General features: G+C 34.1%; 2 protein-coding genes across 2 annotated transcripts; one reads left to right on the top strand and one right to left on the bottom strand.

Annotated features, from left to right (window-relative positions):
• Positions 1-14,982: 14,982 nt before the first annotated feature.
• On the top strand, positions 14,983-15,441 carry LOC147408151 (putative B3 domain-containing protein At3g28853). Its single transcript, XM_086432662.1, has one exon. It carries the CDS (start codon positions 14,983-14,985, stop codon positions 15,439-15,441), a length of 459 nt encoding a protein of 152 aa, XP_086288788.1.
• A 2,001-nt stretch (positions 15,442-17,442) lies between these two features.
• LOC147408150 (ankyrin repeat-containing protein BDA1-like) lies at positions 17,443-20,153 on the bottom strand. The gene is made up of 2 exons (XM_086432661.1): positions 19,491-20,153; positions 17,443-18,226 (listed from the first exon to the last, which is right to left on the bottom strand). Exons 1-2 carry the CDS (start codon positions 20,106-20,108, stop codon positions 17,489-17,491), a joined length of 1,356 nt encoding a protein of 451 aa, XP_086288787.1. The 5' UTR covers positions 20,109-20,153; the 3' UTR covers positions 17,443-17,488.
• Between the last annotated feature and the right edge of the window lie 430 nt (positions 20,154-20,583).

Genomic DNA, 20,583 nt, shown 5'->3' with positions numbered 1-20,583 from the left:
CATGGTTGAATTTATCACCTAAATGGCAAAAATTACATAGGAAAATCCTACAGTGTACTGCAATTTACACTGCACTGACGTGGTAGTGTGCTCAGAGCCATAAATTCTTTTCACTTGTATCTCGAGAAAAAACATCTATGATTCTGAGCACACTGCCACATCAGCACAGTAAAAAATGCAATCACTCTAACACACTCAATAAGAAAAGTAATTCACTATGTGAAAAAGGCCCATATTTGACGGTCTTAGCCCGTCAAATTTTGAGAAATTTGACGGACCCTCCTGTCAAATATGCCCGTCAAATATTCTCTTGTAGAATTTTTTTTTTTGACGGCCCTGGACTATCAAATTATTAGATAATGGACTTCAAAAAAAAACAAAAACAATGCCTCTCTAATAATTCTTACTTGTAGTATAAAGTAGAACTTGCCTCACGTTGATTTGTAGATGCTGCCATGTGCAAGACCGTGTTGCCTTCCTCCTCCTTCCAACTCAATACGTCCATCTTCCCGAGCCATTTCAGCCATCCCATTAGAACTTTAAAGGCTTCCAACTGACCATTCTTCACAGCCAGATGAATAACACTCTCATCACTAACCGTCAATTCTTCTATAGACTCTGGGCAAGTGGAGATTAATTCATCGATGACATCAACTTTCCCTGCGATAATCGCGTAATGCAGGGGAGATCTACCCTCTCTACCCTTAAACAAACCAAGATCATAGTCAACACCCATAAACTTTCTCACCATTATGACATTCCCATTGGTTGAAGCCATGTGAATGGGGCTAAACCCATCTGGGTTTAACTTTCTAACAAATGAAGGCTTTAACCTCAAGACCTCCATAGCAAATTTGGTTTGCCCAGTCTCTACAGCCATATGTAGAGGAGTAACAGTAAATGGGATTTGATCAAATTTCTCAAGAATGAAAGGATCTTGCCCAAGAATCGAATACAATGCATCAATATCTCCTATTTTTGCAGAATCCATCAAACTCTCATACCTAACTTGTGAGAATCGCTCATTTTCCATTATTTCCCTAACAAGAGATAACAACTATAAGCAGGCAAGATCAGTACTAGACACTTCTGTTTAACATGTATAGATTATAGATAAAGAATATTCCTAAGTTCCAACTAGAAAAAGAACAAAATTGTAAAAGACTTTGAAACGGCCGGCTAGCCAGCTTCAAACTTTTGGAGAAATTATCTACTTTCGTTCACACTTGAGCAATTTTGATGAATATTTGAGATATCACCTTATGTTCTCAAATCGATTTAAGTACCCTAGACTTTGTTATTTTCTTCTAGATTAATGAAAAATTATCTCATTGAACTTGTGGTCATCATGTTATCGAAAAGCTTGGAGATCTTTGAATAAAATAAAGGGTTTTAGATCAATTTTTTCAGCCTATAAGAAAAGACCGAGGTGGGCATGTATAGGAATGATGAGATTCTATTCTCGGCCGGTTTCAAAGAATGACAATTACTTATTCTTTTTAGGTCAACAACTTGTTTTTACTCAGGCGTCTTGACAATCAACAAATACTTATTCCATTCTAGGGCAGCTTGCCTTCTCTGAGGCGCCTTTTCTGAAAACAAAGATGCAGAGTGCTTTCTCCTAGCAAATTACTTCCACCACAAATTATAAGGACAAACAATGACGGTAAGGGCCTCTTTTCTGAAAACATGTGCAAAAAATTACTTCATAAAGAATATGGACCATCTAGAGCTCAATTTATAAAAATTTAGTCTAAGGAGAACTTTTGAATCAATTTATTTTAAAAATACCAAAATTAACCTTTCAATTGCTTATTTAAATATTTAAAACTGTTTTTACATACTTTATATTATGAAATTAAAAACTTAGACATTATGTGAAAATTGAAAATTTTGACAAGAAAATTTGACGGATTTTAGCCCACAAATTTTAGAAAGAGAATTTTGACAATCTATGGCCATTGAAATTTTTTATGATCCCCAATTCGTCAGCGTAAAGCCATCAAATTTCTCCCATCCTCCATTAATTTAACGATTTCGGTTTGTCAAAAAAAAAAAAAAATTTTGACAATTAGTAAGTTTATGCCTTGGGCCGTCAAATATAGGTTTTTTTCACGTTGTGACATTAGTTGATCTATACACCAAAAATCAATTGATGATGATCTCGATCATCCCCATCATAAAATTAATATAATTAATATTTTAAAATATTCATAAATATTTTATTTAAAAAAAATATTAGAAAACTATTTTTAATTATTCTTAAAATTTGAATATTTTTACTTGTGGGTTGACTCATGAGTTTTCGAGTTGATTCAACGGAGATTGGAGTGTTAAAAGTATACTTTAAATATTTAAAACTATTTTAATCTATCGTTGTGCCTTGAATTTAGATCTTACATTGGTCTATCTACACTCAAAACTCAAATTTAAAACATAGAGGTATCTCAAATATTCACCAAAATGTGGATCTCTTAAACAAGTCACAGTTGCACTTTGTTGAAAGGGTAGTTCTGGGCATTTTTCTTAAAAATTACTTCAAAAAATCATTTTTAGACTAATGTTTTATAGAGAGCCTTAGATAGACCATATTCTTTAAGAGAGGATTTTTCTGTATATATTTTCAAAAAATAGGCCCCCTGTAATCATTGGCCCAATAAAGTATTGAATATGATATGTGTGAACTGAAGTGAATGTAGGAATCCAAAATCTAGTGTTACGGCTTCACACCGATAGGAGAAATATTGTTAGACTATAGTCACTAACTACCTAGTTTTATTATTTAGGAACCAAAAAAAATATGCCAACAGTATAAATTAAAGTTGCGAAAAATCACTACTCACTACTTGAAAGTTGAAGCCTAGGACGGGGATCAAGTTATGAAAGACATTCAATTTCAAACAAACAAAGCTAATATCTAATGATACCCTTGATGTTTACGACACCCAACTAGCCTAAGCAAGCATGGAACTACATGCTATACTAACTAAACATGTAAATATGAAGTGGGCATGGAATTAACTTGAAGTAGCGGGTGATTTGTTTTAATGAGAGAAGGGCGATTCATGATCACCCATAGCAAATTCAATCTTGTTCAAAGTTGGTGGGGGGAAGGGTTATCCCGTGAAGTGATTTCTAAAGCTCGACAAGTATAGAAAGATAAAATTCTTGAGCAATTGTTCTCAATCCAAATAATGAATAACATAATGTATCTCATGCATCAAAATATGATACATCCTATTCTCTTACACTTGGAACAAAATAACCAAACCACAGGTGTGGGTGGTCAAGGCTTATGGAAGCTAACATAGGAAATAAAATGGGTCAAGTTTGAGCTGAATATGAGTATATTCATATCCATATCCATATCCGTATTTTTAATGAGAAAAGGGCGATTCATGATCACCCATAGAAGATTCAATCTTGTTCAAAGTTGGTGGGGGGAGTGATTTCTAAATCTCGACAAGTACAGAAAGATAAAATTCTTCAGTAGTTGTTCTCTATCTAAGTAATGAATGGCACAATGTATCTCATGCATCATAATATATATGATGCATCTTATTCTCTTACACTTGGAAAAAAATAACCAAATCATTAGGTGTGGGTGGTCAAGGCTTAAGGAATCTAACATAGGGCATAAAATGGGTTGGGTTTGAGTTGAATATGAGTATATTCATACCCATATCCATATTTTTTATTCGGATCCTACTAGCTAAATCATATCCAAACCATTTTGCTTTCACTATACCCATATCTCGATCCGACCAAATTAATTTGGGTCAACTAATTTTGAACCATTGAAAGTTATTTTATGAAAAATTGCTAAAGATGTGTTTACAAGTTAACTTGAACTCAAGACCACTTCCTTTTTTTAGGGAGGCCTTAACCATTGTACCCAACACTGGTTACTTGAAGAAAGATACCTTGAAAAATATAAACATATAACTTACAAAGTAATATATTCTTCGTATCTAGGTAGATGTAGGGATAGATCTGTATAATACACCTATTTTTTAATTTAGATATACTTGAAGGAGCCAAATCCGCAAAATTCGGATTCAGATCACTTGGATAAGTCCAACCCATTTTAAGCCCTAAACAGACATCCATAAGTGTTGAGCGACTAAAAAAGTAACTAAACATACAAAGAAGGCCATGAATGAAATCCATTCTAACATGCAACCAGAAAATAAAAAAAAACCAACAATAAACTAAAACAGAAATGGTGGCTTGGGTTCTGTTGACTTTAAGATGTATAGAATGCTAATAGTTATTATACATTGGAATTATAAAAAAATCAACCAAAATTGGGCGATTATACCTGCAACTCAATTCAATTTAGTAAGTGTTACAAATCTGGAGACAGGAAAGAAAACTTTGTTGATACATGCAATTACCAATGCTATCCACAGCTACTAGTTAATTTTCTTGATAAATTTGCCTAGTATAAGGGTGACTATCAAAAATAAGATCGACAACACTATCAAGGCGAAAAAAATGAAGATGGAAGTGGGAGGTTGCCCGAAGCTGGATCTGAAGGAGAACCCGTAGGTTCTGATGGCATACAATTCGATAGACCAAATATAAGTGCACATCATTGAAAACAGCAATATTACTACTAGCCGATATAGAGGCAACCCAAGTGTGAGGATGGCAATCATGAAGAGAGACGTATAAAATCCTAATGAGTTCATCAACATGAAGACTACAAGTGATACTACTCCCAGTGATGTATTTCCATAACTATACCCATATGGATGCCCTTCCCCGTCAATGGAGTTGATGCTCCCAGACTGGGATGGAGGGTTGAGTCCAACTTGGTATGTTGCTGTTGCAATCAGTACGGCCACCACCAACAATGCATTTCAAACATCTAGCGCTATTTTCCTTGGGATCCGAAACATTACAAATTTCATACACCTCCCAAGGCAACTAATTGTCTCCTTTTTTGGAACTCGGTGACATTGAGTATGTGAATTAATAAGTGGTAAAGGAGACGTAATACCAAGGCCTCTTATAGCTCCGCTCCTACACAGCATCACCTCAATGTCCCTAGTGTTGGTTTCCCTTGGAAGCTGTTTCAATACGTCTAGAGCTGTCAATCCATTCTTGTTCTTTGCATTCATGTCCATCCGCTTAACGATATTTCTGTTCCTAACCAACATTTGCACTACCTACAAAAGATTATATTGTATTGCATCAAGTAACTATCTCTCATTTATAAAATAAAATAGTATAAATGAAATTTTTAGCATTAATTTGTAAATCACTTTTGATGGGGTTAGAAGTTTCAGATTTTGCTGATTTTTTTTGTGAGGATGATCTTCTCACCATAGAGATCATCCTCACAAAAAATCAGCAAAATCTGAAAATTTTAAGTCATTTAGGACAAATTTTATCTCCCAATGTTGTCCCCCTAAGATTGTTTGCCGAACGCTCCCCTATATATAAGTCAGGTTCGGCAACTAGCGTTAGGGAGCCAACAATTTGTCCTATATGGCTTAAAAGTTTCGGATTGAATTTATTTTTTGTGATGATCATCTCTATGATGAGGATATCATCCTCACAAAAAATAGTCCAATATGAATCTTCTAACCCCATCAAAAGTGATTTAAACTTTTTGTGAGGATGATCTCCTCACTCCGGAGATTATCCTCACAAAAAATCAGTTAAATCCAAAAAATTTAAGCCATATAAGACCAAATTGGCTCCTTAACGTTGGTTGTCGAACTCCACCCTCTATCATTTTTCCTATATGGCTTAAAAGTTTTGGATTGAGCTAGTTTTTGTGAGGATGATCTCTATGGTGAGAAGATCATCCTCACAAGAAATCAGCCCAATATGAAACTTCTAACTCCATAAAAAATGATTTAGAAATTTTGGATCATCTATTTTTTACCTTTGTAAACCACTTTAATTTGATGGACTTAGAAATTCTTTCTTAAAATTTTCTTAGAGTCATGCTGGAGTGATGTCAAGATTGTACCTCATTTCGCACATCATGACATGAAAGTGTGTAGGAACTATAGATGCTTTTTGACTCGTATCTTGATGAAAACATCTATGGTTCCTACACACTTTCACGTCAGGGTGTGCGATATGATCATGTTCAATCTTGAGGTCACTTTAGCATTATTCATTTTCTTAAAGAGAGATTTACTCGGTAGACCGAACTGTTGCACTTTTATTACAAAAATTCCCTTGGAATTCTGACAACTCCAAGGGAACCTTGCTTTATGAAGTTGTTACCCACCAAACCTTACTTTATCAAGTTTGTTACCGAGCAAACCCTAGAGCGAGATCCACGTCATAAATTTCTAATTTTTTGCAGTTAATTTGATACTTAACATATCTAGGAGTGGATTCTAACTACATTAATTTGTGGTGTTCAAAAACATGATCTATTGTACAAGATTATAAAGGATAAAATTCTAAGAACTTAAAAAACAAAAAACAAAAAACAAAAACAAAAACAAAAAAAAAAAAATTCACTGTTGAATTTTAATTTTAAATTTGGGAGTTCGGAATCCATCCATTTTCAACATCTACAAGATCAACTTTTTTTTTCTTTTAATTTTTTCTGTGGAATCTGAGTTTTTTACATGTAATCTAGAAGTCTGTGTTGTTGAATTGCTAATTTGATTGGCCATATGGGTCCAATGAATCTTAATAAGATTTGAAATCTTACTAAATTAGTCATGGTAGCATGATTTTGTACAAGTAACAAACTTGATAAAGTAGGGAGTTTTTGTAATAAAATTGCAACAGATAGGTTTGCCTAGTAAATCTCTCTTTCTTAAATAGTGACTTACGTGTCATGTATTGAGGTGTGAGAGAGGATTTCAATCCTCTATCTCGTTTTTTGCGCACCGACTTCACAGTGCTTGCCATGTCAAGCATACAAGGTAGTTTTGTAATGAGTGATTGTTTTGTGCACAAACCAATACCGTTTTGGCATGTGACATTGATGGCATAAGTAATAAGAAGGAAATTTCTCTCTCCTGCCTACACAACCACTACCTAGAAATCTTTATTTTAAGATTTCAAATATTAAAGAGTATTGTGGGATCCACATGGATTATCATATTGGCAATCAAACACCACAACCTTCTAAATTTCACTAAAAACTTTATGGTAAAAAAAAAATTGAAAAAAAAAACAAATTTTTTCGAGCTTGATCAATGGTGTTGAAAGTTGACGGCTATTGAGCACCCAAATTTAAAATTAAAACATAGTGGTGAAAAATAATTAAAAAATAAATTATTTTTATTAAATTCATAGAATTTTATACTCTACAATACTTTTGTATTGGATTATATTTTTGAATGTGACAAGATGATCTTATTAGGAAATTTTGATTTTTTACCATGGATAGTAGAGAGAAAAATTCTCTTATTATTGCTTATATCATCAGTGCTACATGTCAAAATTGTGTTGGTCTGTGAGCAAACAATCACTCGTTTTGTAATTAAGTAGGGTACTTTTGTAAATTATGAATGCCATTAAATACACGTGAGTACATGTGATTGGTGGATCCCGGATTTCTATGAACAAAAGCTTTTTCTCTACTTTTGGTGAATACAATTTGGACTCAAAAAATTTAATATAGGGAAGGGAAGGAAGGGAAAAAAAGAGTTACCTTCAAAAGTTAAAAGTAAATTAAAACACTAATTAAAAAAAAAAAAATAGTAAAAATGAAAAAGCAAGGTTAGACTTGGTTTGGGTTGAAACCTCGGCCAACCTAAACTGAACCTTGACTTAATAGACCTACCAATAGAACCTTTATCAATATATAATTTTTAGAAAAAAAAAATTGCTCGCAGAAAAGTCAATACAAGATTTCATAGATTCCTGGTCAACCAATGACACGAACCTGCATGTATTGAAGGTGTCCCCAATCTACAAAATTACCCTCATTATTAGACATTCAAGATTCTGTGAGATTGATTTGTCCGCACTCTTTTCGAGTCTGGATTATATGCACCCAAGGTGGAGGATTGAAACCCTCCTCCCACACCCCAATACACGCTAAGTAAGCCACAAGCGAAGAAATTAGCACCTAAAATATCTTCCTTTCAAAATTTCCTTGGATTACGACTTACGTGGCATGTATTGGGGTGGGAGGAGGGCTTCAATCCTCCACCTTGGGTGCATACGATTCGCACTCTTTTCTGTGAGCATAATACCTCTCTAATAAGAGTGCTGATTTTCTAACTCAACGTGACAAAATAACTCAAAAACTCACTGACGAGGCATATGCAAGAACAATAGATTTTTTCCATCGGGATACACAAGTGCACATGTTAATGGGGATGTGCAGTTGCATATATATCCTGAGGGAAAAATCTACAGTTATTGCACATGCCACGTCGGTGAGTTTTAGAGTTATTCTGTCAGAATTGAGTTAGAAAATCATTACAACTCTAATAATTTTTACTTGTAGTATTAAGTAGAACTTGCCTCGTGTTGATTTGTAGATGCTGCCATGTGCAAGATCGTGTTGCCTTCCTCCTCCTTCCAACTCAATATGTCCATCTTCCCGAGCCATGTCAGCCATCCCATTAGAACTTTAAAGGCTTCCAACTGACCATTCTTCACAGCCAGATGAATAACACTCTCATCACTAACCGTCAACCCTTCTACAGACTCTGGGCAAATGGAGATTAATTCATCGATGACATCAACTTTCCCTGCAATAGTCGCATAGTGCAGAGGAGATCTACCCTCTCTACCCTTAAACAAACCAAGATCAGAGTCGACACCCATGAACTTTCTCACCATTATAACATCCCCATTGGTTGAAGCCATGTGAATGGGGCTAAACCCATCTGGGTTTAACTTTCTAACAAATGAAGGCTTTAACCTCAAGACCTCCATAGCAAATTTGGTTTGCCCAGTCTCTACAGCCATATGTAGAGGAGTAACAGTAAATGGGATTTGATCAAATTTCTCAAGAATGAAGGGATCTTGCCCAAGAATCGAATACAAGACATTAATATCTCCTATTTTTGCAGCATCCATCAAACTCTCATACCTAACTTGAGAGAATCGCTCATTTTCCATTATTTCTCTAGTAAGAGATAACTAGAAGCAGGCAAGAACACTGGGCACTTCCGTTTAAGATGTATAGACTATAGATAAAGAATATTAAATAATGTTCTTAAGTTCCAACAAGAAAAAAAATGTAAAAGACTTTGAAACTGCCGGCCAGCTTCAAACTTTTGGAGAAATTATCTACTTTCGTTCACACTTGAGCAATTTCGGTGAATATTTGAGATATCATCTTATGTTCTCAGATTGATTGCGTATGACTTGGATATATCCTTTTAGATTAATGAAAAATGATCTCAATGCCCTTGTGGTCATCATTTTAACGAAAAGCTTGGAGATGAACAAAATAAAGGGGTTTAGATCAACTTTTTTAACCTACAAGAGAAGACCAAGGTGGGCCATGTATAGGACTGATTCGAGATTCCATTCTGGTCCGGTTTCAAAGAATGACAACTCCTTATTCTATTTAAATCAACAATTAATGAGGTGACTCTTATGAGACTTGCAAATTAAAAATGAAAAATGTGAATGCATGCGGTCTTGGTATGCGATTGGGTATGTGGCCAACGCGGTTTTGTGTCCTTGCCACATCAGCCGTGTACCTAATCGCATGCATTCATCACGATTCATTTAACATTGTTTGAAAATTTTATGAAGTACTGCCACATTTCTCTTTATGATTTGTTGACCGATTATAAAATCATGAATTAGTTAGAACTTAGCAATCATCCTCAGCTTTCTTCCATACGTTAACGATAAAGAGGAAAAAATGTGTCACTTGAACTACAATTTTCCTCCAATTGTCAATTTCTAACTAATTTATTAGAATTTCCCACAACAAACATAATTTCCCCACGAGAATAAATTTAATGAATTCAATCAGATAAGATCTCCCAATCTCATAGATCTATTGTATAAGGGGAGCATTCAAGGGATATAAGTAAAAAAAAAAAAATGTAAAAACAATCATTTTTCAAAATATGGGTTAGAGGTTTCAGATTGAGCTGATTTTTTATGAGGATGATCTCTATGATGAGAAGATTATCATCATTAAAAATCTGTCCAATCTGAACCTTCTAACCCCATCAAGAGTGATTTAAAATGTGGACCTTCTATTTTTTTTATCAATAATTTGTAAACTACTTTTGATGCATGATTAACTTACTAATGGTCATTGGACCCACATGGACTATCAAATTGGGAATCCAACATCACAACCTTTTAGAATTTAGATTTCATGGAAAAAAAAACTCAGATTCAAGGGAAAAAAAAAAAAATATATATATATATATATATATATATATATATTTTAACTTGATCAATGGTGTTGAAAATGGATGGTTATCATGTATACTCTCAAATTTAAAACTAAAATTATTCAATATATTTTGTTTTTCAATGCTTTTTGTCAAAGTTCTTAGAATTTTATCCTTCATAACACATGGCATTAGATGATGTTTTTCGGATGCCACAAATTGACACGATTAGGGTCCACTCCTAGGTATGGTAAGTAACAAATTAAACACATCTTTTGAATTTTATGACGTCAATCCCCACTCCAAGGTTTGCTCAGTGACAAACTTGATAAAGTAAGGTTCCCTTACGGTTTGTCAAGGAGTTTTTGCAATAAAAATGAAACAGTTAGGTCAGTCAGGTAAATCTCTCTTAAATTAAACTATGGGATGATTGATTGATAAGAACGTCTTTCTTTAGAAAAAGACTTGGGGTGTGTTTGATAAGTGAAAGTTGAACATGATTCATCTTTTGTAGATGGCGAGCACGAACCCTCCCAAGGTGGAACATAGAAAGAAAAGGTGGGGCCTATGACGAGAGCCCCAGAAGACGTTGATCCGCTGTCAAAGGAAGGGGAGATTACAATAACCAAACCACAAACGAACATCAAATCGACCGTCCATTTTGGAGAACCTGCTATCCTCTTCTATGAGAACGATGTTAACATAGGTGCAAATAAGTACCAATTTGCTCTTGTAGCAAAATTCTATCGATCAAAATCTAGAGTTTCCTTCCTTAGACTAGGAGTGGAGTTAGTGAGAAAAACCATCAGCCTCTGGAATCTAAAGGGAACTTGTGATGCTTTAACTCTAGGTGCTCTTCACATCCTTATGATCTTCTCTTAGATGTCGGTTTTTTTGGCTTAAAAAACCCATCATTAATGACACAAAAGATGACGGTTAAAACCCGTCATGTTTTAACGTTCTTGCAGTAGTGTGGTAACATACTATTTTCTTGCAAATTTATTGCAAATAAAATTAGAATTTGCCTGGGGGTTGATTTGTGGATGTTGCTAAGAAATCTATGGTCAGCTGTGCACTGCCATGTCAGCGCAGCGTTCAACAAAGGCAGTGTAGTCCGTGTCAAATACAACCACGGTTCCAGATTCAATTTGATTGGACCAGTTATGTTTTTCAAAAAATTAAAAATTAAAAATATTTAGACTTGATCAAACTGTGGACAAAAGCATTTCTATATGTTATCACCGTACATTATGTCACATGGAGTGGGATTTCCCGCCAAAACCGTCTAAAAGCCCTAAAACCCTATGCCTAAGACTTGAAATCCCCAAATCCATCTAGTTAACACTCCATGAAATTGAAACTTTTTATTCGAAAATTCGATGGGCAAGGCCCATGAAGTTTAGTAATCGAATTTCAAAGGCCTATGACAGTTGAAATTGATGATGTTCCCTAAGTCAATGGCTTAGAGCCGTCGAATTTCTCCTATCCTCTAATAATTTGACGGTTTTGACCCGTCAAAAAATAAAATTTGATGTTGAAAATTTTGACGCTTTGATCCATCGAATTTTATGAAATTTGACAACCTTGGACAGTTGAATATGGCCTTTTTTCATGTTGTGAAGCCTTATAGTAAATAGTATAACTTATTATTATTCGTCCCTCTCCCTCTTTCTTTGCAATTTTATCCTGAGCAAAAGCTCAACTCCTTGACCATGTCTAAATTACAACTTCGGATATCATACATATCGTATCTTAGAGCAAGACCTGTAATCAATCCACTTTGGTAAGCATGGAAAAAAAGTTGAGTTGGGCTTCTTCGGTCCAAATAAAAACCAGGCCAGGCTGGGTTGGAGTTGTTAGCAATCTCCCCATTTAATTCACAAAAAAAATCATGAATCCCATAAATTTTTTTGAATTAGTTCACCAATTACGTCAACCTGAAGAATATCGAAAAGCATTAATGTGTATTTGCACTTTATAATCTTTATTTTCTCTTTCATTGGATATTTTTCTTTTTCATAAGTGAGAACTTTAGCTTTTTTTTCACCCCGAGCGGTTGGCTCAAGATAATTTCAGACTGATAAGCGATTAATGTCGTAGGTCGTGAGTTCGATGCATAATAGGAACATTAATTCCTTAGGGGCCACCCGTGAGAGTACACACCCTTACTTACCTGGTGTGCAGGCGTTGCACATGTCACAGGACTAGTCCTTGGACAAGGACATGATCTATGGATTTAGCAAAGCCCAGATACAGGCCCAGCCCACTTTCTATAGGGATACCCAGATATCAAAAAAAAAAAAAAACGTCAGCTATTTTTTCCAAGTGAAACCCCTTTCAGAAATAATTAGTGAATTTCTTCTCTTTACATTTAAAAAGTTACCATTAATAATAGAGTCCTGATAATATGACTCGTCAGGTGGCATACTTAATTGACTCCATGACGTGGACAAGTTCGGGAACCAAAGTGTTGTACGCCCCGGGATGCATGATTCCCTCAGGATACACTTTTTATGGGGAAGTGCAACCGTGTATCCCGAGACGTACAGATCTAACGTTCCCGAACTTATCCATGCCAGAGGGTCGATTGATTATGCCACTTGGCAAGTCATATTATCATGACTCTTATGAATATGATCATGAAAACATTCAAAACGTCCAGTACGTAACCTCACAATCTGCAACTGTGATTTTAGTTCATAAATAACTTTTTGGGGTGGTGGTTTTATTTTTATGCTCATTTGTTTCCTCTTTCAATTCCCACAGCAATCCCAATCCCTTGCACCAATGCCATCGTGTTGGAGACCTTTTTGGATATATGGAAATTAATATAGGATTTCGTTATTTATTAACATAGTCTAACATGAGATTTGATGACATATTATGAGAAAAACACCTAAACGACCTTGACTCTAGCTTGATTATTTTTATTATTTGTTTCCCTATTTTATCATATATTCCAAAATTTTCCCTTGACATCTTATTTATGTTGGCTAGTGACTTGTCCATTGTCAATCATATATCTAAATAAAATATATAACATAATTGAATATATTTCTTAATATATCAAGTCCCTATCGGATTTGGACTTAAAACATCAAACAATATTCTGATCAGACCTCCTCCTCGAAACCTACAACAACACAACTCAATCAGGCCAGGCTTGGCTCACAAGTGTTGGGCTTGGGTATTAGGATTATGACTACAATCGAGTATGCATGACTTGTTTCAGACCTAATGAATCTTGTAGCAAGAAGAGAATATTTGCGGGTGTTATTATGGAATGTAATTTTGACAATTTTATTCACTAGATTTGTAACAAAAACATGTCAAAGTCCTACCATGATAACTTAGAAAATTTTCATTCAAAAAATTTCCTTAGTAGAAAGTTTTTGAATTTCTTGGATTTAATTTTGAAAATCTTTGGACTAGGAGAAAATGAAAATATTTTGAAGTTACTGTAAAAAGTCTAAATTAATATTTTTCATTGATGAAAAAATAATTTTCTTTTGAAAACTTCTCCAAATCTAGTTTCCTTTTCAAATGCTCACAATTGGAAATATATTGATTGAAAAATATATTCTTTGCAAAATTATAATCTAAAAGATACTTATATAAGTTGAAAATCAAATTTGGAAAGGTTAATAGCATTCGAAATGGGTAGATGGGCCTCTAGTCAAAACACCCAATCATGGTCTATGATGGGCCAGAGCAGGTCATGTCACGACCCGGTAGATGAAATTAAAATTATCCGTCAGTAGATAAAAACTAAATGTAAATTATAAATTATCTTATAAGGACTAAGAATAGAAGAGAAATAAATAGCAGATAAAGTTTAAAAGAAAAATGAAGATTGAGAATGTATATGAATCATGAATAATGATTTTTTGACGCCTGACCGCCCCCCCCCCCCCCCAACACACGCCGCATGGGTTAGAATCATAGATTCTTTTCCTCGGGATACACAACTATATATATTTATGGACATGGATAGTTGTGTATCCCAATTAGGGATAAAAATCTATGATTCTAACCCATGCCACGTCATGGGGCATGTGTCAAAGGGGGCATCAGAAAATCACGACTTGTGAATCATACAAGTTATAGAAGTTAATTTGTTGCTTTGGTTTAAGATTTTTGAGAAACTACTAAATGTATACGGTTGAAACTAAATACCCACTCACTCAACATGCAGAACCTATCAATTTTGATTTGAGCTGCAACTTGGGCGGGCTAACCCAAACTCAACCTGATTGATGGGTGAGTCTTGGTTGGGTTACATCAAAAATGAGTTGAGCCTGGGCAAGGAAATCTCAACCTGAAGTGATTTTCGATTTTGGTTCCGATTTGGTTCTAAGTAAATGAGTATCCATGGACAATCCTATGTGCATACCATCCATTATCTTCTTGAATTTATTTGTTGAAATCTTTGACAATGGAAAATCTTTTTATAGAAAAAATAAAAATAAAAATAGACGCTCTAATATATGGAATATAGGTCAATTAATTATTAAATTAATAATACAAACCTATATCTGGAATAATAATTATAAAAAAATAAAATAAAAAAAGGAAGTTTTATATACCTCTCTCTATAAATAGTGTAGTATCAATCTTAATTTCTCCCATCTTTTCTGCTTTTATCATTTTTGTTTTTTTTACTTTGATTCTTCCAATGAGGAGAGGACAGTATCACAATTTCTTTAATCCGAACGAAAGACCAGTAATTGTGGAGATTAGAGATGGCAATCGTCCATTAACTATGGATCACATCAACCAATACGAGTGGTCGGTCAAGAAAATTCTTTCACAAGGTGATATTAGCTACAATAACATGCTTAGTCTGCCTACTGAACAAGTTGAAGCGCACATAAGGCCACATTTGAATACAAGTCAGCTCAGCAACTTAATGGGTACACATCGAGTACCAATCGAAACAAAAATTTACAACACCCAAGCTGATCCCATCACTCTTTATTTGACCAGACAGAGGAATGGAATCTACAACCTTACTGGTAATGCTTGGCTTGAAAACCTTGTGAGGCCTCTATCTCTTCAGGTCGGAGATGAGGTTGGGTTGTGTTGGGATGAGGAGACTCAGGGCCTTATCTTTGCAGTTCTTGCTCGCGCTTAAGCTAGCTTAAGATGACCTAGGAATAAATATAATAAATGGATCGGTATTCAAGACAATTTAAATAATTTTTAACTTTTTATATCTATGATAAAGATGTTATGTCGTTAAAATAATAATGATATAGATGGTTCTTTGGTAAGATGTCGTTTTACAAATTTTTTTTTTTTTTTTTAATGTTTCCATGCACGTGCATTTGGGCTGTGTCAATTTGATTTCGTATAATTTTTTTAAAGTTATGTGAAAAAGTAGCAAAATTTTGGAGAACATACCGATAATGTTTGTTAGATTTTTTTTTATTATTATTAAAATCCATCATCTTCAACCTCCCTAAAATATCTATCTTGCTCTTGAGATAGATATTTTAGAACACGAGGGTTTGCTAACGAAACATTCACTACTTTTAGGGTAATTGAAATTATATGCAAATTGCCATGTGGCACATTCTTTTGGACCACTGATCTGATGATCTTATGGCTCATTCAAATGAGATATGTTGGAATTATGTTTTGGTACCATATTAGTGCAACTACATCATGGTATTAGAAATGGTATCAAGATTTCAAACATTTCAGCACAAAATTTCTTATAAACTATTTTGTTTAATTAAAATGTTTTAGAGTGAATTTTTGGAAGATTTGAAAGTTTTTTGAGAAGAAATCGAGTTTTGGGAGAAATGTTTTCTGTGTCCTCGATTAAAGAGTCGTGTCACGCCACAACCAATAATACTGACACTACATTTTGAGATTAGTTTTGACGATGTTTTTATTTTTTATTTTTTGAGTATTAAAAGTGAGCAATCTGTATCCCTATGGTACCTAAGTTTTCTTTGCTAATTGATTTAAACATGGATCAATCCTTTTGTTCAAATTCTAATAAATAAAAAATTGCAAGGATACAAAATAAATTTTTAAAAAATACAAGAACAACAAATGATCTATTTGATAATAATAAAAAAATCCATTACATACCAAAGATGACATATCCCTCATATGCTAATAAATTTTGAAAACTCTTACTGCAGGATAATCTTGGCCGCTTGCAAGAAAGATTTTATACTTTACCTTGTTATTTATGCATCAATATACCTAAAATGTAAACGATAATTTAGTTTTATGATCATCTCATCATTTCAATTGACCGTTTTAAGGGGTAATTTGGTAATTGGCGCATGTAGAACTGGCGTTCTAGAACTTAGATAAGGGTGTCAATGGGTACCCAATTACATGATTATCCAATGAACTTGAATTTGGTTAGTAGGTTTTAGGTCTACAAATATGAGCCTAATCATTTATGGGTCCGATTCTAGGTAGCCATCTTAAGACCCAATAGGAATTGGTTCCCTCTAAGTGGGTATCCAATACGTATCCAACTAGTAAATATATAACATAATAGTAAAATAGTAGTATGATCAAATGCTTACAAAGAGATATCGTTGAAGTAAATGTAGGTAAAGTAAATTAAATATAAAGAAAATGTCTAGTCTTTAAATTTTTTTATCTTTTCTCTATTGTACTTCCATTTGCTTTTATATAATTTCAATGGAAAATAAATGATTCATACTATATTTTTGTACAATTTTATTCTCAAAAGTTTTATTTGCTTAAAGAATTTATTGTTAATCTTAACTTTCAATTGAGGAATTACAAGAAAATTTATTATATTTATAAATAATTATTTATTTCACTAGTAAATATTCATATTTCTTTTCTCATAAAAATAAAAAAAATAAAAACCTTTAAAATAAGAACCGAAACCGAGATTTTTAATTTTTTTTGAAAATAATATCTTCTAAATATTTTAGAAATTTTTCCTTCTAATTTACCTTATTTGGTAAAATGCCCTGCAAAATTTATGTGCTTTTAATATCCATGACCATCATGATATTGCAAGCTTCAACCTGCTACAACATTATCCAAATATTCACCAAGAAAAGAAGATGCATCACTTCTATGATTATTAATTTCAAGACATTATTACTTAATAGATCTTACACAATTGGAGGTAAGTAAGAAAATGTGTCGATACAAGTGCAACACACCCGTACTATCTACAACTTAATTTTCTTGATAAATTGGCCTAGTATGAGGGTGACCACCAAAAATATGATCGTCAATGTTGCCAAGCCATAAAATATGATGGTGCAAGTGAAGGAGTAACTGCTGTTCCTGTAGTATGTGCTGATGGCAGACCCGTCCACAGACCAAATATAAGTGCACATCAATGAAAACAGTAATATTACTACAAGCCGGTATAGAGGTAATCCAAGCGTGAGGATTGCAATCATGATGAGAGTCGTAAAAAATCCTAAAGAATTCATAATGTAGAAGATTACGATTGCTGATATTTCAAAAAATGGATCCACTTCTTTGTGATCTACCGATAAGTTCAGCATTTGAGTGAAGTGCTGGCTATTGGGAGGGTTGAGTCCAACTTGGTATGTTACTGTTGCAAGCAGTACGGCCACCACCAACAATGCATTGCGAACTTCAATTGATAATTCCTTTGGCATCACCCGAGAAACTATATATCTCATACATTTCTGATGGAAAGTCGTCCACTTTTTTCGAATTGGGTGAAGTTGAATAAGTGTCTTAACTCGTGAAGGAGATACAATATCCTGGGCTCGTACAGCTCCACTCCTACACAGCATCTCCTCAATGTCCCTAGTGTCTGGTTTCCCGGGAAGTTGTTGCAATATGTCTAGAGCTGTTAATTCACTCTTGTTCTTCGCATTTATGTCCACCCTCTTAGCGATATTGTTGTTCTTAACCATCATTTGTACAACCTGCAAAGGGCTTAGTGTTATTGCAATAGCATGTAATTCCTAATTGAAATCATGGTTCTAAAATCATCGAGACCTGTCACATGAAAATCCATCTCCAACATGTCTAATCCTCAAAATAGAGACCTATCTGATGAAAATCATGCTCCAACCGTGTCCTAAAAGAGGTTTCTATTGTAGAGACCCTGATTTGAGTTTCTAAATTATCTATATCTCTACTCATTTTTGTTATAAAATTCATATTAAATTTGATATGGCCACGTCCTTTATACTTTTCAACCGTATTTTCATAAAATTTGTGTAAATCGTCGTAATAGATTCTTATCAGAAGAAAATCATGCTCCAAAAATGAGTCTATAAATATCTCTACCACTATTCATTTTTTGTTATAATTCCTATTTTACCCGTCCTCGTATAGTGTATTAAATGTGATGTTGGCTAAACCCTTTATAATTTTCAATCTTATTTTTATAAAATTAGTGTAACTTTCAATCAACAAATCTGATTTTTATGAAATTGGTATCGTTAAAAAGATATCATTGATCAAGGGCAGATTTACACTGGAGGAATTTGCCGCCACAAGAAAGTTTTTAAAAATATAGGAATTTTTATGTATCTGCAACTAATAACAGCGAAGGACAAAAAATTCATTGCCATTGCCCCCACTAGAATTTGTAGTTGTCCCACATTGACAAAATCCTGATTCCTCCCTTGTCAATGATGCTTTTATAATGAGGCCAATATTGAATATTTTTAACATATATCTAGAATAAATTATTTGAGTATTATTTTTAAATATTAGAAGAGAAATTAGGGGTTAGTGTTTAAATTAATATTGCGGTGCTTTAAAATATAGTGATCTTCACTAAACAAAAAAAATAATTTGCAACTAATAAAATTAGCTGGAAATGGCTCAATTTTTTGTTTAACTCAAGGAAAAACATACAATCTTGATTGTGTAAGCACGAAATGGATCAAATGATTGATTTCATGCTTATACAATTGGGATCATGCGTGTTTTCTCTCTAGTCAACGAAACTCGGCCCAATAGAAATTAATTAATGAAGGAAAATGAACCTTAATTACCTTCAAAAGCTTAAATATTTCCTATTTTTAGTATTTTTTTTAAAAGAAAGATATTCTATAGCCACACCCACTTTTACTAAGATCAAGCACTCCAATTCATATGACATTAACGAATAGTTAGCACACATGTTGCGTTGCTGTTAGCAAAAGTTGGTGTGGCAATAGAACCTATCTAAAAATATGTAGAACTTGCCTCAAATTGATTTGTTGATGTTGCTATGTGCAAGATCGTATTGCCTTCTTCGTCCTTCCACTTGAGCAACTCCATCTCCTTTTGGATCAACTTAAGCCAACCCAATAAAACTATAAAGGCTTCCAACTTGTTGTTTTTCACAGCGAGGTGAAGAGCTGTCTCATCACCCACTGTCAATTCTTCGAGAGCCTTAGGACAAGTAGATAGTAATTCATCGATAACATCGACTTTCCCTTTGGCGGCCGCACAATGAAGAGGAGTTTTACCTTCTCTACCTTTAAACAAACATAGGTCATGATCTATACTCATGAGCTTTCTCACCATTATTGCATTTCCAATGGTCGAAGCCACATGAATTGGACTAAACCCATCTTGATTTAGCTTTCTAACAAATGTAGGCTTCAACCTCACAATTTCCATCGCAAATTTGACTTGTCCGGCCTCTACAGCAATGTGTAGAGGAGTAACGGTAAATGGAATCTGATCAGAATACTCGAGAACGAAGGGATCTTGCACAAGTAACAAATACAAGGCATCAATATCTCCTATTTCAGCTGCTCCCATTAAACTCTCATACATAGCTTGTGAGAATTGCTGATTTTCCATAATTAGTTGGAGCAAATCAAATAACCATAAACAAGTAATACAACAATCAATTAAATTAGGCATCAACTCTTTCTCCTAGTTATATATATATATATAGGGTCAGGTTCAAAGGACAACCATTTCTACACACATATAGACAATGTGTTTTGTCTTATATGGGCAAAAATGTTTGGAATGGACTGATTTTTTGTGAGGATGATCTCTGTGATGAGGGGATCATCCTTGCCAAAAATCAGCTCATTATGAAACTTCTAGACCATCCAATTTTTGTTGAAAAATTATAGACCGTCCAATTTTTGTAAATCAATTTTGATGGGGTTACAAGTTTTGGAATGGGATGATTTTTTTCCAGGATGATCCCCTCATCACAGAGATCATCCTCACAAAAAATCAGTCCATTCCAAATATTTTTGCTCATATAAGACAAAACACGTTGTCTATATGTGTGTTGAAATGGTTGTCCTTTGAACCTGAC

This window comes from Akebia trifoliata, chromosome 3, assembly GCF_017979445.1.
Source record: "Akebia trifoliata isolate Shusen 1 chromosome 3, ASM1797944v1, whole genome shotgun sequence".
In the NCBI taxonomy this organism is placed as follows: Eukaryota; Viridiplantae; Streptophyta; class Magnoliopsida; order Ranunculales; family Lardizabalaceae; genus Akebia; species Akebia trifoliata.
The sequence above is the reverse complement of the archived record's forward strand: the minus strand, read 5'-3'. Positions and strand labels throughout refer to the sequence as shown.